The sequence below is a fragment of the Camelus dromedarius genome, chromosome 6, assembly GCF_036321535.1.
Source record: "Camelus dromedarius isolate mCamDro1 chromosome 6, mCamDro1.pat, whole genome shotgun sequence".
Taxonomy (NCBI): domain Eukaryota; kingdom Metazoa; phylum Chordata; class Mammalia; order Artiodactyla; family Camelidae; genus Camelus; species Camelus dromedarius.
Genome location: NC_087441.1, coordinates 2,717,312 through 2,738,354, shown reverse-complemented (window position 1 = coordinate 2,738,354; position 21,043 = coordinate 2,717,312). Strand labels below are relative to the sequence as shown.

The 21,043-nt window shown below is 48.4% G+C and overlaps 1 protein-coding gene and 1 pseudogene across 4 annotated transcripts in view; one reads left to right on the top strand and one right to left on the bottom strand.

The window, feature by feature from the left end:
• The window catches only part of PDE10A (phosphodiesterase 10A), a 531,531-nt gene extending 512,698 nt beyond the window's left edge, over nucleotides 1–18,833 (bottom strand). For 2 of the 4 annotated variants that reach the window (XM_064486482.1, XM_031456668.2), the window contains exon 1: nucleotides 18,284–18,833. In XM_064486482.1, the coding sequence (XP_064342552.1) occupies nucleotides 18,284–18,711 (428 nt within the window). In that variant the 5' untranslated portion in view covers nucleotides 18,712–18,833. The other 2 variants (XM_031456666.2, XM_064486483.1) reach the window with 2 other exon arrangements.
• A 75-nt stretch (nucleotides 18,834–18,908) lies between these two features.
• Nucleotides 18,909–19,684, top strand: LOC116154263 (putative uncharacterized protein FLJ36797; annotated as a pseudogene).
• Nucleotides 19,685–21,043: the final 1,359 nt, after the last annotated feature.

Here is a 21,043-nt window from a genome sequence, read left to right as displayed (position 1 = left end):
AGCAGCTTTCCCACAAAGTCTATTTTTTTTTTCTTTTGACTCTTTAGTCCCAGTGGTTTATTTGGACCATTCTGGAAAAACAACAACATCGACAACAGTAATAGTAAACATTAAGTGCTTCTGAAATACCAGGCACTGTTCTCACTGTTTATGTGCGTTGACGCAGTTATTCCTCAGAACAACTCTGTAAGGTAATATCATTCATTCATTATTAACCAGTTAATCACCATTTGAGCTTCTTTTTCTGTATATCAAACATTAAGCTGTAGGATTTAAAATCTCACTTATTCAGGGAAATTCCTATACAATATTCTATCAAAATGACATCTGTAATGGAGATACTGCCTTTTTAGCTATGTGTAGGCAAGACCATAACGTCTTTATCATGGTCAATGCTTAGTGACTTCCTGGAAGTAGCGAGCAGTACAAACAGGGGAGAAGAAAGGAGGTGCAGAATTTGGAAAGGGGATGTGTAATTGACATTATTTGTAACTGACTCCCTGAGGTACTGGGAAAAATGATCTGGAAAATAGATATAAATGACAGAAGTGAGTAAGGTATGTGGGCACGAAATCAGAATCGAATATCCTTTGCCCGCCTCCTCTTTCCCATCCTCTTCCTCGTCCCACTCCTTCCCTGAACACTTCAGTCCCCAAGCTGTTAGCTGAGGACAGACAAGATGAGCAGCTTGGCCAAGGCGAAGAGTCGGGGAAGCTGTGGTGCTGGGACCTGGGTGTCAGAGCCTGGATGGAGGAGGAGAGCGTCCACACAGCAGACGGGGTGGCAGCAGTGTTGGGGCATCAGCCGCACACCGAAAAATTGATCAAACAACGCACAGGTGTAGACAGAGCCAGGTTTCTCACTATCAGAGAAGAGAGTTACAAATATGGAAAAGGAGACGATGTAGAATGAACCTTGTGACACTGGGTTGGAATGAAGGTGTTGGTAGAACTTCCTGATTTTGAGCAGAGATAAATACAGAAAGAAACACAGATGTCAGTGTGTTTATACGTGTGTGGGCATCCTTGGGCCTCTCTATGCAGATGAATAGAGAGACCAAGACTGAGATAGAGATGTATGTGTCAAAAGATGCAGAAGCCACCTTGAAGGGGCTCCCACCAGCCAAATATGGGACAATTTGAGGTTCACAATAAATAGTGTAGTAATGTATTGTAACCCCCTGGAAAACATAGGAAACCAAGAGTCCAAACTCATATAAATCAACAAATAAATAATTGATAGTTTGAAAAGGAAAAGAATATTTACATGGATCAAAGTCCCCTCCCACGAATTTCTGGCTATTCCCAAGGGGGAAAGTGTCGCTTACAATGGGGAAACTGGGAAGACACTCCCTTAATCAACTGGCTGAGTGATCAGAGTGGACCTCTTCACTAAGGGGACAAATTCAGCTCATAGGCCTCCGGTTAAGGTGCGCAGGAACACATCGTTTCTATGACAGTCCTCTGCACTGGCACAGCGGAGTCTACAAACTCAAGCTAAGAGAAACGCTGCAAAATGACTTGCTCGTCATCTTCCAAAACACGAAGGTCACGAACGTCCGTGAAAGGTTGAGAAACTGCTCCAGACTGAAGGAAACCAAAGAGACAAACGCTGTGTGTGGTTCTGGACCCGCTCCTTTGGTTATTAAAGGTGTTGCTAGAACAAGTGGCAAAACACGAATGGAGTGGAAGGTTAGATGGCATCTGGCTGTATCGATGTTCATTTCTGAACTCGGTGGGTTGTACTGTGTTCGTGTAAAGGATGCCCTAGCTCGCAGCACGCTAAAATATTCAGGGTGATGGCCCAAGGGAAAAAGGTCTTTCTAGTGTACTTGCAACTTTTCTGTAGGTTTAAGATTATTTCAATCTTTTAAACTGATTTTTTAAATATCCATAGCATTCACCATATACAAGAAACCACTCCAAAATATTTCGTGGAAAAAATGATTCCATTTATAATGACAATGAAAAAAAAAGGATAAATATACCTAAGAATGAAAGTAGAGGAAATGGGCGATATCTGTAAGAAGAAAACTCTGAAACAGTACTAAACAACTCAGAAGGAGGCATCTTTCATTACACAGCTCTTGTATCTTTTGAATTTTTACTAAAGCATTTGTTTTTTATTCAAGAATAAGTGAATGAAATCACAGCAAAGAATGCATTGGAGAAAAGATGATCAGAACATGAATCAGACAGACCCCTTTTTGAATCTAGTGAAAATTGTTATGAAGAAATCTCTTAAATGAAGAAAGAAAATTGCGCAAAAGTGGACGCTGGTTGTTAGACCCAACGTGCTTAGACACAAGGAATGTGTTCCTCAGTATCCAATGAGCACGTCAAGCGGGAAGTCCAAGGTCCTCCGTGATCCAACGCGCGCAAGGCTGGGGGAAACGGATCTCTCCCTCCAAGAAACCTCGGCAACCCTCTGGATGGCTTCCATGAAGTTGTTCATCTAATGGCTCTTGTAACATACTCCCATCTTCCCATAAAGATTGAAAATTCCTTGAGGGCTAAGAAGATAACTTCTGGCCCATCACCTAACTTCTGCCCATCACCCACTGCAATTCTCTGGTGCTTTGCACAGAGTAAACATGTGATTGTGTGACTGTCAAGTTTTCATTTTCTTTTCTTTCTCCCTTGATCCAAAGTCAGACCCAAATTGTTAATGGTGTCTCACCTATTAAGAACCAAGTTTTACATAAAGGTTTTACTGCCGATGGGAGGCAAGGGAGTAAAACAATAGTAATTTATTGCCTCTAATTTTTAAAAAGAGAAATGGAAAGTTTAAATCATCAGACCTGGGGGTTGAAGCAGTACTGACAACCACAGCTGTTCCAGACACTTGCAGAGATAACTTGGCATTAATTTTCGCAAATTGGCATGTAGGCAGCCACAAAGCTTTTATTTATTTATCTCATTATTTCACCCCTTTACCTCTCAAATATAGAGTGGTAAGATTTCATACTTGAGGAGAAAACTAAAGAACTATATGTACCCATCACATTGGCTCTGATTTAACTTTAAAACATTTTAAAGTACGAAATAGCAAGTGATACCTGGCAAAGTAGCAATCAAGGCATAAATATCAGAAGCTAAGCCCAGCCTCCTGGGGTGTGAGGGGGTGAAGGGAAAAGGTACGCTCTGCAACAAAGGGAGCCTGGAAGAACCTCACTTAAAGAAACACACACAGATAATTACTCCCCGAGCAGAGAAAGACTGCGAATTAGGCGTGAAAAGGTTTTCAAGAACATAAAAATGATTTTAGAAAGGAGAGTGTGTCTTTCATTATATCACAGAAGACAGAGCACATTCCAGTCTACTCACTAGGTGGAGCCCTTGAGAAACAAGGGTCTGCGTTACTGGTGGGGCTGGCCACTGGCAAAGCGAAGGTGAAGGTGGGGAGGGGTTCGCATGGCTGCCTCCAAGCGGCTCTCAGGCTCCCTGCACTGCCTTCTGATCTGCCCCGACAGGAGCACCCAAGTGTGGACCTTCTCTCCTGCCCTCCAGTTCTTTCCTCTCCTGGCCCCTCATCGCTCGGGGACCCATGGCTCAGGTGTGTTCCAGGCTCTCGGTCACTAACATCAAATCACCTGTTGAACACCTACTCTGTGCTCATTATGGGAAGAATAGCTGGAGTAAAGACTTGGTCATGCCCTTACAAGTTTTCCTCCTAGCCAGGGAGCCAAAGCTCCCACAAGCAGTGTTAGGTGGCCGTAAGCGGAGAGGGGACCATGGCTGTCAGAGCAGGGATGTGATAAACTACGTGGGATGGAGGCCCGGCAGGTGCGCCTATGTTAGTGGGTTTTGCCTGCAATTAACAAAGGCAATCTAGAGCCCTCTTACAGACAAACTTCAGTCCACAGAGATTTGCATTCATTCATTCAAATTATGTATTATTTTTCACCAAGGGGTCCTAACAATTCTGGCATTGTGGGCTATCCATTGTCTCCAAAGCATCTGTAAAATATGATCTAGACCAGGGCTTTTATAATTTTTTCAACTCAAAATAAGAAAATTATTTCACAATAGGACCAAACACGCGCGCACACACACAAGTCACTATATAACACCTGCCCCTTGCTGGCCTCTTCCCGACACTCTGTCCCCTGGTCTCCCTTCCTCCCCCTCCCCTCTGCCCCTCCCTCATTCTCAGCTCTCTTTCCCTCCTGCTTCCTCTCCGCTCTCTCCCTCCTCTCCTCCCCTCTTCTGCCTTCCCCCTCATCTTCTCACTCATGATCTCCCCCGTTCTATTCAGTTTTTAGAAATATGGGTTAGATTTAGTAAAAACAGATTTCATGACTCACAGATAGGTTGCTACTCACAGTTTGAAAGATGTTGGTTGAGACCATTCCAAAATGTTATGGAACTGAGGTCTCTAAGGGTCCCCGCGTATGTTTTGTGAGTGAAAGTTACAAAGAAGGCTTATTGAGGTCAGCTGCGTTGTTAAGGAGGGTATTATATTAACGAAAGCTTAAAGTCTGAAAAACAAACATTCTGAATAAATACCCAACAGTGCTTGGCAGTCTAAAGATGTAAGGTGACCCTGAAAGATTAAAGTTGTTCTGACAACAGCATGAGTCCAAGACCACCATCCAAGGATGGGTGAGGACAGAACTTTTACAGAGATAGCCAAGTAAACATAGAATGACTGGGCACTACTAGTCTTAATTTATAAATATAGTAACAGTTTTCCAGGTAAGTTTTTTTCTTTATCACAATTCATCTTCTTGGGTATCTGGGCAATTTCCTTCTTCAATAACATGACAGGATTTCTTAGCAAAACTTAAGCATTTTTGTTTATGAATTAGTCACCTTGTAAACCAGTCAATGAAGCAAAAAATTTTTACCCTTCTACCTTCTACTATCTACAAAACTCCACTTGAATCAGTCTATTGCATTATTAAGTAATTCTTAAGTAATGCTACGAGAATTCAGAATAATTTTAGAATTGCTTTCCCACAGCATCTACAGACTGCCACTAGTAATCAATGCTGAGCTTCTTACTGATGCAAATATGGGTGGTTTTCTTTCCTCCACTTTCATGTACATTTTTGACACGAGCTAACTAATTATTCTAATCAGCGCAGGAACGTGTGTGAAACAGCCCCTCTTCTCTGGAGTCTTTCAGGCCAGAGAGAGAACGAGGGAGCCCAAACCTATAAAAATGATCCTCATGCCACAGGGAATATGGTGAATGCCTAAAACCAAGACCACCCAGAGCTCTAGACTCTGGAGGAAAAGGCAACCCCCCCGCCCCCCCGCCAATGGAGATGGAGGTGGAAATTCAGAAGGACCTCCAAGGAAGTGGAAGGCTTCCACAAAGAAAGACTGACTGAGTGGAGGATAGCGGTTCTGGGAAGAGGAAACTTGATAAGCACGCACCAAAAGTGAGTATCATTTTTGCTGGATGGGAGGGTACCTGTAGGGGGAGGGATGGGAGGAACACACAAGATACCAAGGCTTCAGCCTTGTGTCGCTGTTTTCAGTTGACAATGCACCAGCACATCCATTATCACATGGAAATCTCCTGGGGACCACAGCGTGGCTGAGCTTCGTGCCCAAGGAGAGCGTTTGTACTTGACCAGAGCGTAAAGGAAGCCTTGGTGAAGGGGCCGTGACGGGGCTTCCTGCACTTGGGAGGGAGGGGCAGGGCTGGCTGTGTGTTTGATGCACACAATTCCTTCTTTCTTCTGGAGGTAGAGCCGGCCCCATCTGTCAGAACGAGAAGCCCTGTCTGGGATATCTGGGCCAGGCTGGCAGGGTTAGGGTTTTCTTTCCTCTCTGCTCCGAGGTCCTAAGGCCTGACTTTGAGCTGCCATTCACCTTGTTAACTGGGGGACAGGGAGGCAGGTGAAGCAGCCACGTCCAAGGCCAGAGGCCCCCAGTGCTCTGTGACTCTACCCCAGGTCCCTGCACTGCCCGGGGACTCCAAGAAAACTCCTTCCCACTGAAGATGGTTCTTTTGTATTCTGCCCCTTGTCACTGAGAGAGCCTTCAGCACACAGACGGACTGAAGCAGGAGAGTTGGGGGCACAGAGTCCATTTAGAGGGGCTTCTGAGAGTCTGCCTCAGCCTTTTTCTACAGAACATCCTGTGCATCCTAGGTCTACAGAAAGGTTCCATTAAAAAGGGAGTTCAATCATTCATTCATGTATTTATTCAACAAACATTTACAGAACACTTAATATTTGCCAGGCTTTACTCTACCTGCAAAAGGTACACCAGAAAAAAGGACCGAAGAGGTTCCCGTCTTTATCAAGAACATATTCTTGTGTGGAAAGGCAGACTATGAAAAAGTAAGCACACTAAGAAAATCGCAGGTAGCATTTTGTCCTGCACGGAACATCATGTCTCCACAGCGACCCAAGGCTGTGCTCCAGGACCTTGTGGGGCCAGCACTGAGCACGGACCACAGGCTACTTACTCAGAAGATGCTTGACAAATAGAACAGAATGGGGCAGAATATACCTTAGTGGGAACACAGGATAATCCTCGCTGATTCTCTTTCTTCAGATAAAAGTCTAACTAATTTCTAATGATTTAGCACATAAATGAAGCTATTCCCAGCATCACTCTCACCAACTTCATGAAATTCTGGAATTGCAACATCTCAGCCCCACTTTGCAACTCTTTTGCACTGGAGACCATCAGAAAACAGTGACCTCAAGTCTGACAATCGAAGAGACTGAACAACAAAAACTGAAGGGAATGGATGGGAAAGTAGCTTAATATGAAGCAGAGAGATGGACCGAGGAAATGAACACACTATCAGCTGACCATTGATTTTTCTTGTACATTAAGACAAAGTGTTCTTCCCTGTATACTTTGGACATTCATAATGAGGTGAAAGAAAACTCCTCATGCTCTGTAAGTTAGTGTTATTTTTACATGTTACTTATTGTTTCAATCGTTTAAGATAGGCAGCTAGTTTGGACTCGATCCCAGCAATTTTAGACTGGGTCACTGAGATCCACTGGGTTGGAGTGAAACCAGGGTTCTAACAATGCCTTGTAATCTTTAGCTAAATGTCAAGCCAGAGGTGACACCATATTAAAAACAGGAGACAAGGCTGTGACTACAACCCAAATGTTTCAATTAACTTCAAGTTAAGGGGGAAATATGACTAAATACAGCCCAAAGTCAGGGCTTGAGACTGAGAGATGTGCCATGAACAGCATGATATTACAGCCTGGAGACACCCAGAGCCTTACCAACAGTCCTAAAGACACTCCAGGACCACGAGCTCCGCTGTGTCTGGCTGCCGCTTCCACACACGCTCGCTCAGGTCTACTCCTCTTCATCCCAGACATGAGGCTCAGGTCCTTCGTCGGTTTTCGTTTACAAATGAGATGTTTAAGAATTTGGTAGACTTGCCAAGAATTGAGGACACCCAGAGGTATAGCCTACACCACCCACCAAACTAACACACAGTCACTAACAGTCACTCCTGGGTTCTGAGTCCTTGTCACTGCACCCCTGGTAGGGGTCCTCCTCTGAGCTGGCGCCCGTGCCCTCCTCCTCTCTTGTCTCTCTCACATTCTCTTTTCTTTACACTCAGGACTCTGCCTTTTGCTGGAGCAACCAAAACCCTTGCACCTGACTTCCCAGGGTCTCATCTTCCGCTATCCGTGTGCATCAAAGTATTTTTCCAAACAAAGACAGTTTCCTCCTGAGAGGTATTCTGGAGCCAAACGTTAGGATGACTGAAACATCCTCCGTCTACCAGCAGCAGCACCTGTTAATTAAACATGGGTTTTATCATCGCAGGGCAGGGGTGGGGTCAAGGCACACGTGGCCCTTTTCCCTTCTGCTTCACAGTTAGCCCAGGCAAGCCTCAGAAAAGGCAGGCGAGTGATGCAAAAAAATGGAAAGAGGCAGAAAGGGAAATCATGACGGTGCTCAAGGGTAGCCTGGGAAGGAGAACAAAGAGAACAGAGCCCTCCTGATTACACGTCCCTTCCTGGAATGAAGTTACGGACCTTCACAGGCAGAGACTCCTAAGTTGGGTGAGCTTTCCCCAAACAGAAGTCAAGGGGTCTACCTTATGAGCAACTTCACCTCAGGACTTCATACTTGGTTGAAATTCCATCTTCCTTCTCAACACCTCCTCCTTCAGAGCCAGCAGGGCAAGCCCCATATACTACTTAAATGAATGAGAATCAAATTCAGCATCCATGGTAGAGAGGAATAACTAGATTCATGAATCGAAATTACACACAGACTTTTACTCTTAAGAATAAGACCTAGCTCACTTCTCAGGATCATGTATCTGGACTGTAAGTGTTGCCATGTTAAAGTGCATGGACTGCATCAGGGATTTTCTCAATAACGTAAGGTTTGTAATATCCAGACATATTTATAGAAAACACCTTCATTGATGGGCTCCAATGACTGATAAAGAACATTTTATAAATGCCTACAAAAACTAGTGCGTAGTATATCTATTTAAAATAAACGAGTTTTATGCCCACCAAAAGGCATGTACACAAGTTGTTTCATGGCAGTTTTATCTGTAATGACCCCTAAACTGAAGTAACCCAAATACCCATCATTAGTACAAAGAACAAGTAAATTGTAGAACATTAATGCAGCATTACGCAGCACTCAGAAAGAACAAACCACTGGAACAACATAGGTGAGTCCACAGGCAGGATGTTGAAGAAAAGAATCTAGACGCAACAGCATGTGCTGTTTGAGTCCATAAATGTGAGTCCAAAAGCAGGGAAAATGAATGCATGGCTGTCGGGTTCAGAATAGTGAGTGGCGGTTACATCTGAGAAGGGATTTTATTGGGACAGAGCACAGGGAACTTTCGGGAATGCAGGAAATGTCCTGTATCTTCATCTGGGTGTGTATATGTTAACACTGACGAAGCTGTTCACCTAAGACTTACCTAGGCTGTTCACATAAGAAAGTGAACATTCTAAAAATGTTATAGCACAATTAAAAAGAAAAATTGGTACGTAAGCAAAATCTAAATTTATGTAATTATGAATTGACTTTTCCTCTAGACTTTAGTGTTCAACACTTTGTACTTGTAGGCGGGTATTTTGCTAGGCGTAAGTAGTGAATTATAATCATTTGCTTCTACTTTTCAATATAGAAAGAAGCCTGGCAGGTATAACTTGAACCAAGTGATCAAACTTAACATCATTAATAATAGGACCAACTGACATCTTGTATCTTCTGATGTGACACGTTGAGAGGATACACTGTCTCCGAGATAGTATCCTTGTCCAAAATGTTCAGCCTGAATCTGATCTTTAGGGAACATCAGATGAATCCAAATTGGGAACTTCTAAAAGAGAACTGGCCTAGACTCTCCAAAAATGTCAACGCCATACAGCATTTCTCGATTAAAGAAAATGTGACAACTAAATGTCACATGTGATTCTTGACTGGATCCTAGACTGAAGAAGAAGAAAAAAGCTGTCATTGGGGAAATTTGAACATGTGCTCGCACTAAACAATATTACATCAATGTCCAATGTCCTCCGTGGGGTGGTTGGATTTTGGTCATGGAGGAGAATGTCTGGCTCTTCAGAAAATAAATCTGAAGCCTCTAGATCATCATAATGTCTGCAAATAACTTTCCAGGGGTTCAGCCAAAAATAATAATAGTTATGAGAGAAGAAAGAAGGGGAGGAGGGAGGAGGAGGAGGAAATTTGGCCAGTTTGTCACAGTCACTTAGGAGCAAGGGGGAACTCTCATCCAAAATTTGGTTCAGAAGTCGAGACAGGTGAGCCCACATGTGCTTCAAGAGGGTATGGGAAAGTCCATTGCTCCCATAATGAGGCTTTCCTAGGGGAGCAGGGCAGACCCCCAGGCGTGTCTGAAAATGCCTTAGAGCCAACAGGTGTGAGTTTCCCTGTGGCCCCTGGGGGTGCTGAGTTGGGGGGGGTGGTTCTCATGTAGGGGTCAGGCCTTGTGCGGACTGAGTTCCCACTGGCACCGAGGGAAGGACCACGTGGGCTCTCCGATCACCCTGCCCAGGTTTGGAGCAGACGGGAAGCTGGGGGGTGGGATCTGGAAATCGTCAGCAGCCAAACATCAGAAATGGAGTCAGACTGCGTCACATCGTCATGCTGGTGACTTGGGCGACGAGGACATCAGCACACGCTGTCTGCCTCCTGCAGCTTCGCTATAGATGTGACACTTTCGAGATAAAAAGTGGGAGAAGGGAAGATGTCCCTACTTTCTCTCACATTAGTACCAGGCATTAATACCTTACAATTCATTTAGTCGCAAGGAAAACTATTTTTATAAATACACGACGCTATGTTTTCATCATCCGTGTGGGCTTCATCTCACAGCCAGTGTTCTTTCACAAATGAAAGGGCTTTTTCAGCTCAATGTAAATACCCCCCTTTCTCTCTCGCCATTTATAAGCAGAATTATCCCAGTCATTACTAAATAAAATACTCAATACTTCAAGTTGCCTTAGTTGCAGAAACACTGATCATTTCACTCAAAGAGAAATCACTGAGTGCCTACGATGTACCAGGCACTGTCCTCGGGGCAGGGCTGAAGCAGTGAGCGCGACGGGAACCCTCAGTTCTAGCTGAAGCCCTATGGAAACACACCAGTGAAGACGTTCCTCCTGCGCTTTGTGAGTTCATAGTCTGACTGACAACTTTTAAGAATCTCCAAGTAAATAAAATGTAAAAGAGCCACACAACCCAGACATAGCACTGCAGTTACGTGAGATTTCAGAATTAATACTCGTACCAATTATAGTCTCTGTGGGTCCTCCCAGAAAGTGTCCTCGTATCCTATTTTGTAATAATATGCATTTGAAATAACACAATTCTTTCTATGTTATCACATAAATTACTGCAAAATCACAAATCCGCGCCCATTTATAGTAACTGAGATGGACTGAACACAATGCTGTTCCTCCAAGTCTGCTGTAAGCGGAGATGGAGAAGGAAAACTGTCCCGTAAGTCCTCAAATGCATCATAGCTACGCTCCCCGCAACAGCACCGTTCAGCCTCCATGAGCTCTATTCCATTGTCTTGAGGAGCACGCATATCTTTGCAAAACACTCCAATGTTACGTCCCCGAAGGGTAGAACCCATAGGGATAGCAGGTCAAACTGCTTGAGAAAATTGGGGCAGGTGTGGCAAATAAGCCTTTGGTGGAGTTTAAACCATTGTCACCTCTTTGATTCAACTTCTATATCCAGAAATTTACCGACAGATAAATTTATACATCTGCTCAAAAATGACTGTGTGGTTGCTTATTACAGCTTTATTTAGGAAAATGAAAGACTGATAATTCAATAAGAATTAAACCAATTGTGCTACATTGTGCCGTGGATACTACACAGACAATGAAAGTGAAGCAGAGATCCATACTGGCTGGTAAATTTCCGAACTCTGGGGAAGTCAATAAAGAAAGGGACAGGAGGAAAGCACGCGCAGGATGCTTGTGTTTGTGTCGGAACGGGAGACTGCACGGGCGACTCCGCACAGGTGACCCTTGGGCACCAGGGCTGGCACTGCACGAGTCCCCTCACATCCAGACTTTTCCCAGTGGGAACATACAGAGCTACCCAAGCACAGCTTCTTGACTCTGCATATGCAGAATCAAAGATGGGGAGGGTCAGCCGTGGGACTTGAGCATCCTCGGATTTTAGTATCCACGGTGGGTCTTGGAACCAATTCGTCACGGATACTGAGGGACGACTGTAAACATCCAGAATATTTCTGGTTGGTGTCATAAGAACCTCGTACCACTGGTGACCTTTGGAAAGGTGCACGGGGTAGGAGGACACACTCTGCGTCCTTTCTGTACATCCCCAGGCGATGTGTAGGTTTCACCATGTGCGTGTGAGCACTGCATACGTGTGTATAATATGTGTGTGTGTATAATACAGCGCTGATCACTGCGATCGCTATCTTGTATTCATCAGAGAAGAAAAGAGAAAGTTACAGAGCTCCCAACAAGGATCTCACATCACAGCTGAGCTGCTCTTACACGGAAGATCCTCCATCGGCTAGCAAAGTGAAGGGAGTGCCTGCTTACCTGAGAAGCAAAGGCTGCACTCGCACTGCTGGGCGCAGTCACGGCTGCGCTTGGAGGAAGCATTGCTGCATGCCCCTCACCTCTGTTTGTTCACAATCCTGTTTCTCCACGGGTGGGAGGAGGGGGGGTGCCTGTGGGTAGCAGGGAGAAGGCTGGCAAATCAGAGGATAGACAGAACTGCTTGCAACACAGAGTTGCAGCCAAACTGTAGATCAGAAGGTGCCCCGTGTCAACACCCGGCCGCACTCAGAGCTTCGGGTGGTTCTGGGAAGAAAGCACTGCCCCGGCCACCGGCCTGCTCGAACTCTGCCCTTTCTAAGTGCCTTGAGGTCCCCACCCCTCCAGGTCAGTAAGGACTGCTGCTCTTCCACTTCCTTTGTGAGTCACCATTTAGTTTGGAGTCTGGCTATGGTTTCTCCATTTTTTCCACACAATCCTAATCAAAGTCTTAGAAATTCGGCCGTCCGGGTCATCTGATTCTACCTTCTGATGTTACAGACAAGGAAGCAGACAACACGCCTGTCTTTCATCCTTCAGACACGTGTGACTTTCTTCCTGGTCCAAGTGTGAGGACTCACTCCCGCATGCCTCTCTGAGTTCCTGAACTTCTTTTTCCCCGAACTCTCCTTTTTCCACAACCATCTTTGGGGCACCAGAGGGCAAAATGGCCGTTCTGGCCGGGGCTGGAGAAACTAAGGTGAGAAGTGAAAAATATCTGAACTGTAACTCTCTCTGCCATCAAGTTTCTGTAGAATGTGAGCTTGTGAGGTTTTGTTTACCATCAATTCCTTCTTCCCAGGGCCATGCTCATTCTTTTATACTAGTGATTATAAATAATCCTATAAAAGATTATTTCTTAATAACTTAAAAATCTGGTCAACTATTCTAAGAAACATTAATCTGTTAGGAAACAAAATCGTTCCAACTGGTTTTAGGGGGTCATGTAGATGTGGGTCAGCTAACAGTCCAGATGTTTACCTTCAACTAGTTTTAGAGGCACAGAATCCATGCTACTTCCCCCGCCCCCATTTCCAGATGCCTCAAAAGCCGACGACCTGTTAATAGCACAGGGAAGCCACAAAGTGCAAAAGCCAGTGTGATGTCAAAGAGGAACACGATTGTAAGAAACCATTGTTGACTTGAGTCATTAGCTCGTCAGATGAAGGCATAACCACCCGGACAGTTTCGCTGCAGCTCGAGAAATCTGAGATGCGTGAAGCACGAGAAGGTGGTGGGTTCTGTTCACACCTGCCCTAAACTCCTTCGCTGCAGAGGCTCCCCTCTGGGTGACTTTACAGCCGACAGCGGCAGGAGCCCAGAAAACTGGCCTGGATAGGATCTTAACCAATCTCCTCAAAAATAGAAACTACTTGTTTTTCAAATACTCATGAGATTAACTGAATGTAATAGCACACAGTTGACATCACTTTAGATCTGAAAATCATCTTAAAAGACATGCGAGTAAAAACCAGAAGACAAAAAAATATAGAACAAGGAGGGTGTGAGTTGGGAAGGGAAAGAATGGAGATGGATTTTAGAGAAACTAAAGAATCTTCAGGGGCTAAGAGAATAGGTTTCTAACTAGAGAGTAAGTGATGGAAAATAGGGTTTAATGTGATATCTCAGTGCAGAGTAACTAACAAAATATCCTGTGATTAAGCCTAAGTTTCTAAGTAAATAATAATCCTTGGAAAGGAACCAATGTGAAGGGAAAATGTGAAGAGAGTGAAAAAAAGATGTGTCTACTTATGGGATCAGATCAGCAAGTATAATTACTTAGCGTTTTCATCAGAGGCTCTTCCCATTTGGTCTTCGACACAACCGTCACCTTCACAGCTAGCTGAACACTGTAACACACCCTCAAGGCTGAGTTCAAAGCCATGAAGAACAGGAGAAGCAAAGCAAAACAAAAACTGTGACCAGCATTGTGCACCTGCACAGGAAATTTCTCTGAGTTGTAAAGACAAAGTCTTTGTATGTTTAACCTTTTATGCAAATATCTCCCATCAGTATTGCCTGAGCACATGTTGGACACGGAGCCAGCTGGGGGCCCCAAGAGGATCGTATTCTGATCATGGTTTTACACACACACACACGCACGCACACATGTTGAATAACTTTGACGGACATCCAAAGAAATGTTCAGCCAGACTAGGACAGTGGACTGCATTTCCCCTTGACTCAGCTAAACAAATAGGTCAGGGAGAAAAAGGAAACCATTCATGTGTGTTCATAATGGCCCATTCACCGTCTTACCTCATCCCATAAGAGATCTCCTGAAGAGGACTATTAACAAGATAGAAGCCATCACAGGAAATACCCACACGGGGCCTGAGGGGACACCAGCCCCGTGACTGCGGCCTACATCAGTAACAGGTGAGGCCGTCAAAAGGAGAAGCGGTTTTCTGTTCTGACGTTCAGAGTTCCCACCACACCCCCTCCAGGCCACCTGCACTCCTAACGGCTGTTTAAAACTTTAGACCAAGCCAACCTGCTGACAGACAGTCTTGAAACCAGTGACTCCCGCTGAAACTTAATTTCCAATTGCCTTAATCTAATCCACGCTGTAATGTACTTTCAATGGTTGAAATGAACAAATACGTCGGCCTTCCAAGTTGTTGAGGCTTCAGCCTCTTTTCACATTCAGCGTCAGCAAGCCTGACGTCAACGCTTTTCTCTGTTCTCCAGCACACGCATTGTTAAGTTTGGCTAAGAGACCCGAAGGAGAAACAACAGCCTCGAGTTGGAGACGTGGTGAGATCCAGTTCCTTAACCATGTGGAGGGGTCCTTGTGCATGTCGGCGCAGGTGCATGACCACCAGTCACCCAAACCCCGGTTTCCACTTGGCCTCCCACCTCCAGTGTATGTAGAGACCTTCCCACCATGTTAGGCATGTGCCCTGGCTGTGATTTCCCAATGAAAGGCATTCACAGTCATCTGAGTTGAGTGCTTACACATGCACTGGCTTCTGCAGTTACATATTCACAGGCAATTACCCAGCAGCGTTGTTATTTGCCAAATGCAAAGGATACAGTAAAATCATTAGATATTTTTAAGCTCTAACAAAAGCAATTTGTACAAGTCACTTCAAAATTATGATAATCTCTGAGTGAAGCAGGCACAGCACTTGCCTGTGGTCCAGTCAGGCCCTGTCACACGAGAGAAAGTGGGGATTTTCTTGCTGTCAGGGCAGGACCTCAAGCCTAGCTTTTGAAATTCTCATACCACATGTTTCCAACAAAAGGGAGATAAATGTTTGTTCAAATAGAATTCTTATTTCTTTTTATAACTGGCAGCCATGCATTCCCTAATTATTTTTAAAAATGGCATAAAATGTATCCAGATTGTTGTTTTCCATGGCGTCAGGTCCCATAGACTTCGCTGGCTGCTTAACGGAAAAGAGATGGTGTGCACCTTTGAGAGCAACCCTCAGGTCAAAACCAGACGCAGAGGACGGAGCTGATGACTTTGTCAGACACCCACAGTGATATCGGATTACTCTCCCCAAAGATGGAAAAATACCAACCATTCAGATAGTCGTTTGCAGTATCTGAAATTCTTACCAAATGCCATTTTTTTCCAGTAAAAATGAATTGAAGAAATGCACTGACTTTTGCTCTAAGATCATAACTGAGCAAAGAAAGTCCAAACACGGGCAGTCCCTGAAATCAGCCGCTCTGGAGGTGAGCGAGGCAGCACCACTGCCACCCAGCTCTGTGAGATCCAGAACGCACTGCCCAGGGACAGCCAGATCCAGACTGCGCCCTAACACACACACAGGCCACGCAGAGGGTTCCAAGTGGACACAGACAGTCATGTTGTCTGTGCAGGAAGGACTTTTGTGACTTTGTGTTTCTCATGACGTCAAGGGAGAAGAGCCACGGACTCCATTTTGGAGACACACGCCTGGTCCCCAAGTGCCCTGCCCAGACCTGCGCCTGCCGACACCACCACACGGCTCCACTCAGGAAAGAGAAGCGACCCCAAAACACAATTTCCCCACCCACCTGGGTTCAGATCACTCCCCTTCGTGCTCTCTCACCTCCTCTGCAATAATCAATAACAAAACATTTGCATCTGGTTCATTTTTCCTTTGGATTTTAGCTACAGCCCAGAAGAAGCTTGACTGGCTCCTTTGGGCCTACTGTGGACCCAGTTCAGAATGCTTTAAGTGAAATAAAATGTGTCTGTTTGGGTTTCTTTGATGTGGAAATCAGCTACCCCAGTATCACTTTTGTTTCCATAGGAAATTTTCCATCTTCACTTTTTTCTGGGTACGATTCTAGGCAGAGGAGTCCCCAGCTGCCTTGACCACAACATCCCCCCGAGATGACAGCACATCACCAGATTTGCTTCAGACCTCACCTCCAACTTCAGGGGGAGCCAAGGGCTGCCTGTGCAGGGGATGAGGATTCAACATGACGCAACCCTGAGCATCCTTGGATGGGAGAAGCATGGGGGCAGCAGCCTTCCTCCTGCTGCCCCCACCGGCAACAGACACTAGGGGACAGTCCGGCACCCCACCCTCCAGACACAGGTGTCCTGCACACAGACGTCAATACAGGCCACACATCCACAGGACAGTTTGTCACCCCCACGATGTGACAGCAAGGCCGGCAATCTCCCATCCATAGCCTGGCCTCTTCCGGCCTCCACTCCCATCTCAACCCTCCTCCCCACAGAGTTGCAAGTTCATCCAAATTTGGGTCTCCAACGTCAGCCTAATCAGCTCGTTCCCGCCCCACCCCCAATTTCCTGGAGACACATGTAAAATCCCATTTGTGGGGGGAAGAGTCTACTCAAGTTGCCCTGACACAGGGACCTAGGAGGCTGGCTGGCATTCCTGCAGAGGAGCTCAACTCCAAAACCTCCCCTGCCGGCGGCTCTTCCCTCTCCCTCCTCCCCCGCCCCCTACCTTGCTCCTCGCTGCTGCCCTCAAACCAGGCAGTGGGTTCCTCCTCTGGGAGCGGGGACTCTCCTCCACCTCCTACACCCTCCAGGGCTTTGCGTTTCTTCGACATCTCTGCCGGGGCTGGGGCTCTGGGATGCTCTTTCCCCACCCCCAGCCTCCCCCCTCGGAGAGGAGAGTGAAGGTGGGGTTAGGTGGAGGGGGAAAGGCAGGCGAAAGGGGTGGGGAAGAGAGACCAGGGAGGGAGACTGATGGAGAGGAGCTGCTGCTTAAGGAGGGAAGGCACTTTGGAGAGGCAGGAAAGGCAGGAGGAGGCAGGGGCCGGCAGCTCAGAGATCCTACAGTCAGTTCACCAGTGTGGCCGACGTCTAGGGTGCTGTCTGCTCTCCCTCTCCCTCTCTCTCTCTTTCTCTCTCTCTTCCCTCCTTCCTCCTTTTCTTCCCACTAGAAGGGTGAGCCCAGAGGGAGAGACCCCAAAACCCAGGAAGGAGAGCCTCCTTGGCCGCTGAGATGATTTCCTTCTAGTTTAGGAGGGGGCTAGGCTGGGTGCTGTGCCAGGACCTCTGCATGTCCCTGAAGGATTGGTGGCCTGGGGTGGGGTGGGTGGCAGTAGTTCTGGTGTTTGGGAGGGGGCGTTTTCCATGGATTGCAAGGAAAATGGGTGAAAGGAAGAAAATAAAATGCTGCAGGATGCAATGGGGTGATGCCCTCAGGTGCTAGGGGGACAGGACCCCCTCCTCCTCCTCTGTGACATCACATGAGCTTTGGCAAAGGGGGCTGGGGGAGGTGAGGAGAGGATGGAGGAGAGTGGCAGCAGAGGCCAGAGGTGGGAAGAGTGGGGAGGGGGTCTTGTCCCCATTCAGAACTGAGGAAGGAAGCCCCGGAAGGAGGAAGGAGGGTGGGGGCACAGCTGCAGCGCCTCTTGGCCACCTCCTGAGGCCCCCTTTGGGTCTAGCAAAGCAACCGCATCCGTTTGCAGCTGGAGGGCAGCCTTCGCAAGGAGCTGGGAAACTTGGTCCAAGCAGTGGCCAGAGGCAATCACTCAGGCGCTAGAGTGGGCTGCGGTCCCTCTCAGCTCCTCTGCCCCCCCTTGAATCTTCTTCTAGCTTTATCCATTCAGGTCTCTTTTTTCTCCCCTCCACTCATCACTCCTCCTCCAAAACAGTGTTGTCCCCAAACTACACACATGCATATACACACACACACACATACACACACTTACTGCCAAAAAGGATGAAGGAAAATGATAGTAAGTTTTTTTTTAATGTAGGAAAAAGGTTGGAATTTAGTTTTTCTGGACTCTCAAGGGTTAAATAATAGATAAAAGGAAGGGTCCACTTACCCGCCAAAGTATGCGAAGTGCCTCTTTGCTGTCCCCTTCAAGTTCATACATTTAAAAAAGAGATAAAAAGAAGGAAAAAAAGCAGTCGGGCCAGGAGTGCGGTGGGTCCAGAGCTCCATTGAGAACTGCGCAAAACAAGTTGCCAGTGAGTCCAAGTGGCCCAAGTTCATGACCTCTCCAAGAACACTCTCTTCTGCTCCGCTCAGCAGGCGTTTTCCAAACGCTCCGGGCAGTCTGCCTTTTGCGCTGATCTTCTGGGAAAATGGGGAGACAACTCGAGCCGTGTGTGGCATCCTCTTTCCCTCCTGTCCATCTGGGGGTCTCCGCAAAAGCCCCGCCGAGCGCCCTAGGCGCCAGAGGAGACTGGCCCATTTCGGTTCACCCTCCCTGTGGTCGCAACTTTGGACCCACGCACCTACAGAGAACATGAGTGCGAGTGTGCTTGAGTGTGTGTGTGCGTGTGCGCGCTTGTGCCAGCCTGGGTGCTTGCGCGCAACGGGCTTTGGGGTGCATGTGCTCTCAGGAACGACTCTCCCTGGCTGCCTGGAACTTGGAGAGTTTTCCTTTAAGCCGGAGCTGCTGCTCGGACACCCCCCCCCCCCCCCCGCGCGTCCAACAGGAGGCGATGACGTCTGTAGCCTCGTTGCCAGACAGTCCCCAGGCTGCCGCTGCTGTTCATTGACAGGAGCGGGCGCTCAGACGTCAGCAGCCGGACCTTTGGCGAAGCTGCTCCCGCGGAGACGGCTCCCACCCCCGCACCTGCCAGCCCGCCTGGGGTTGGGGGCGGGGAGGGGGGAGGGGACGGAGGGAGACGGGGCGGGGGGGTTGGGGGGGCTCTGGGGCTGGGGGAGGAGAGGACTCCGATCTGCTCTCTTTGTCCTGGAGCTCCAGAGTTTATAAATAGTGCTGTCTCCAGCCAGACTCGCCCCCGCCCCCGCCCCCCGCACGTCCCGCAGTGCCCCCGCCTCTGCCTTGTCACTTGGTGCTGGGCTGGCCCTCCTGGGAGAGAGGCGGGGAGGGGGCGAGGAAGCAGGGAGTGGAAACGGACGTTGCTTTTCTCGCTCTTCCCATTCATAGACTCGGTTTGTGTCTTGGGGCCGCCGCTGGGCTCCGGGAGTCGCAGTGAATGGATGGATGCCCGCGCGTCGGGAACGCGGGATCCGCGGGGATGTCGCCCTCGTGGGGGGCGCTCTTCCCACGCGGGGACATGCGTCCTCGCCTCGGTGGGTGGGAGGACCCCAAACGACCACCCCGAAGAGACTAAAGATCTGCCCTTCCCCGCCCCTCCAACCCCGGGGTCTTTTCTGCCCCTGCAATGCTAGAACGCAAAGCGCTCAGCGCCAGCACGGTGGAGAGGCGGGGCGCGGGCGCAGCCAGGGCCAGTCTGAGACCCAGACCTAGGAACAGGGAGGGGAGCGGCCAGGTGGCGCTGGGCAGTGCCTGGACCCGAGGGTGTCACCGCCCTCTGCGCGGCCCAAGCAGGCTTGCTCGCCCCTCCAGAACCCCAGGGGTGCGCTGCGGGGGACCGCGGGGCGGGGTCCCCACCCGAGCCCAGCTCTCTGGGAATCCCTGGGCTCGTGCCCCTCGCGCGCTGCGGCCGGGAGCAGCGGGACGGCGAGGCCCACGCGGGCAGGGAGTGGCAAGCGGCGCCAACCACCGGGGGCGCTGCCAGGAATCCCACCGAATGGAGTTCTCAGGCGCCTGCTCCTGCGGGAGCTTGACAAACGCGCCCAGAAGCTTCCACGGGACTCAGGACACTGCAGCTGAGGTGAAGCTGAGCGCCTGTGCTACCCTGGGACCCGTGAGCCGGCCAGATGACACTTGACCTCAGGGAGCCTGGGGACCATCCCTTCAGAGCCGGTTCCGCCCAGTCTGTCAGAGCGGCTGCCTGCCCACGTGGCCTTCTCCCCGAGCTCCTGCCCACAAAGGCGACTGCTCCACTTGGGCCCTGGCCCCCACCCCTCTCACCACTAGAGGAAGTGCCTTCCGGGCTCGCTCCGCATCCCCTCCTAAGTCCTGCTGTGCCTTCCCTCCTGGGACACACTGTCTTTTCTCCCTTGGGGAAAAAACAGTTCTTGACCACATCTTCTCCGTGGCTCTCGTCCAGTTCTCTCCCCTTCACAGCGGCTGCCCTGGGCCTGCCGCGGGTTTCTCCCCTCTCACTAGCTCTTGAATCCAGGCCAACAAGTCCGCCTTGGGAGCCCTGGGCAGCTGCTCAGTGAAATTCACATTCGCCCAGCTCGGCGGTCGCCCCGTCGGCCCAGGGCCAAGGGCAGTTCTCCACTGAGGTCCTCCGCTGCCGAGTCCTTGCAGTGATCTGCGTGCCTCTCTGGCCTGTCCTTCCTGGTCCCCGGCCCCACGGGCCTTCCCCAGAACTCACAACTTTGCATCTGCGGCTCCTCTCTGGACCCTTCTTCTGCTGAAGCCACAGAGTTCTCCTCCTTCTCACCTCGACTCTGGGGCCTCCTCAGAGAAGCCTCCAGCAGCCACCTCGCCTGCCGCTTAGCTCGCTCCCGTCCCCCGGCCTCGCTCTGCTTTCCTCCTGGCGGTTTGCTTTTTCGCTTTGTTTATACCACCTCCCCACTAAAATGCTGGCTCCGTGATGACAGGGATTTTTGCCCTTGCTTATAATCGTGAAAAAACTAGACTTAGCTTCACAGAAGTTCCTCACCTCACCACACATTAAGGAGATGCTTGATTTGTTTGTTGGCAAATAGGAGAAAGTGAGCTTGGAGGCCGGCAGGGGCCTTTTCTCTGCCT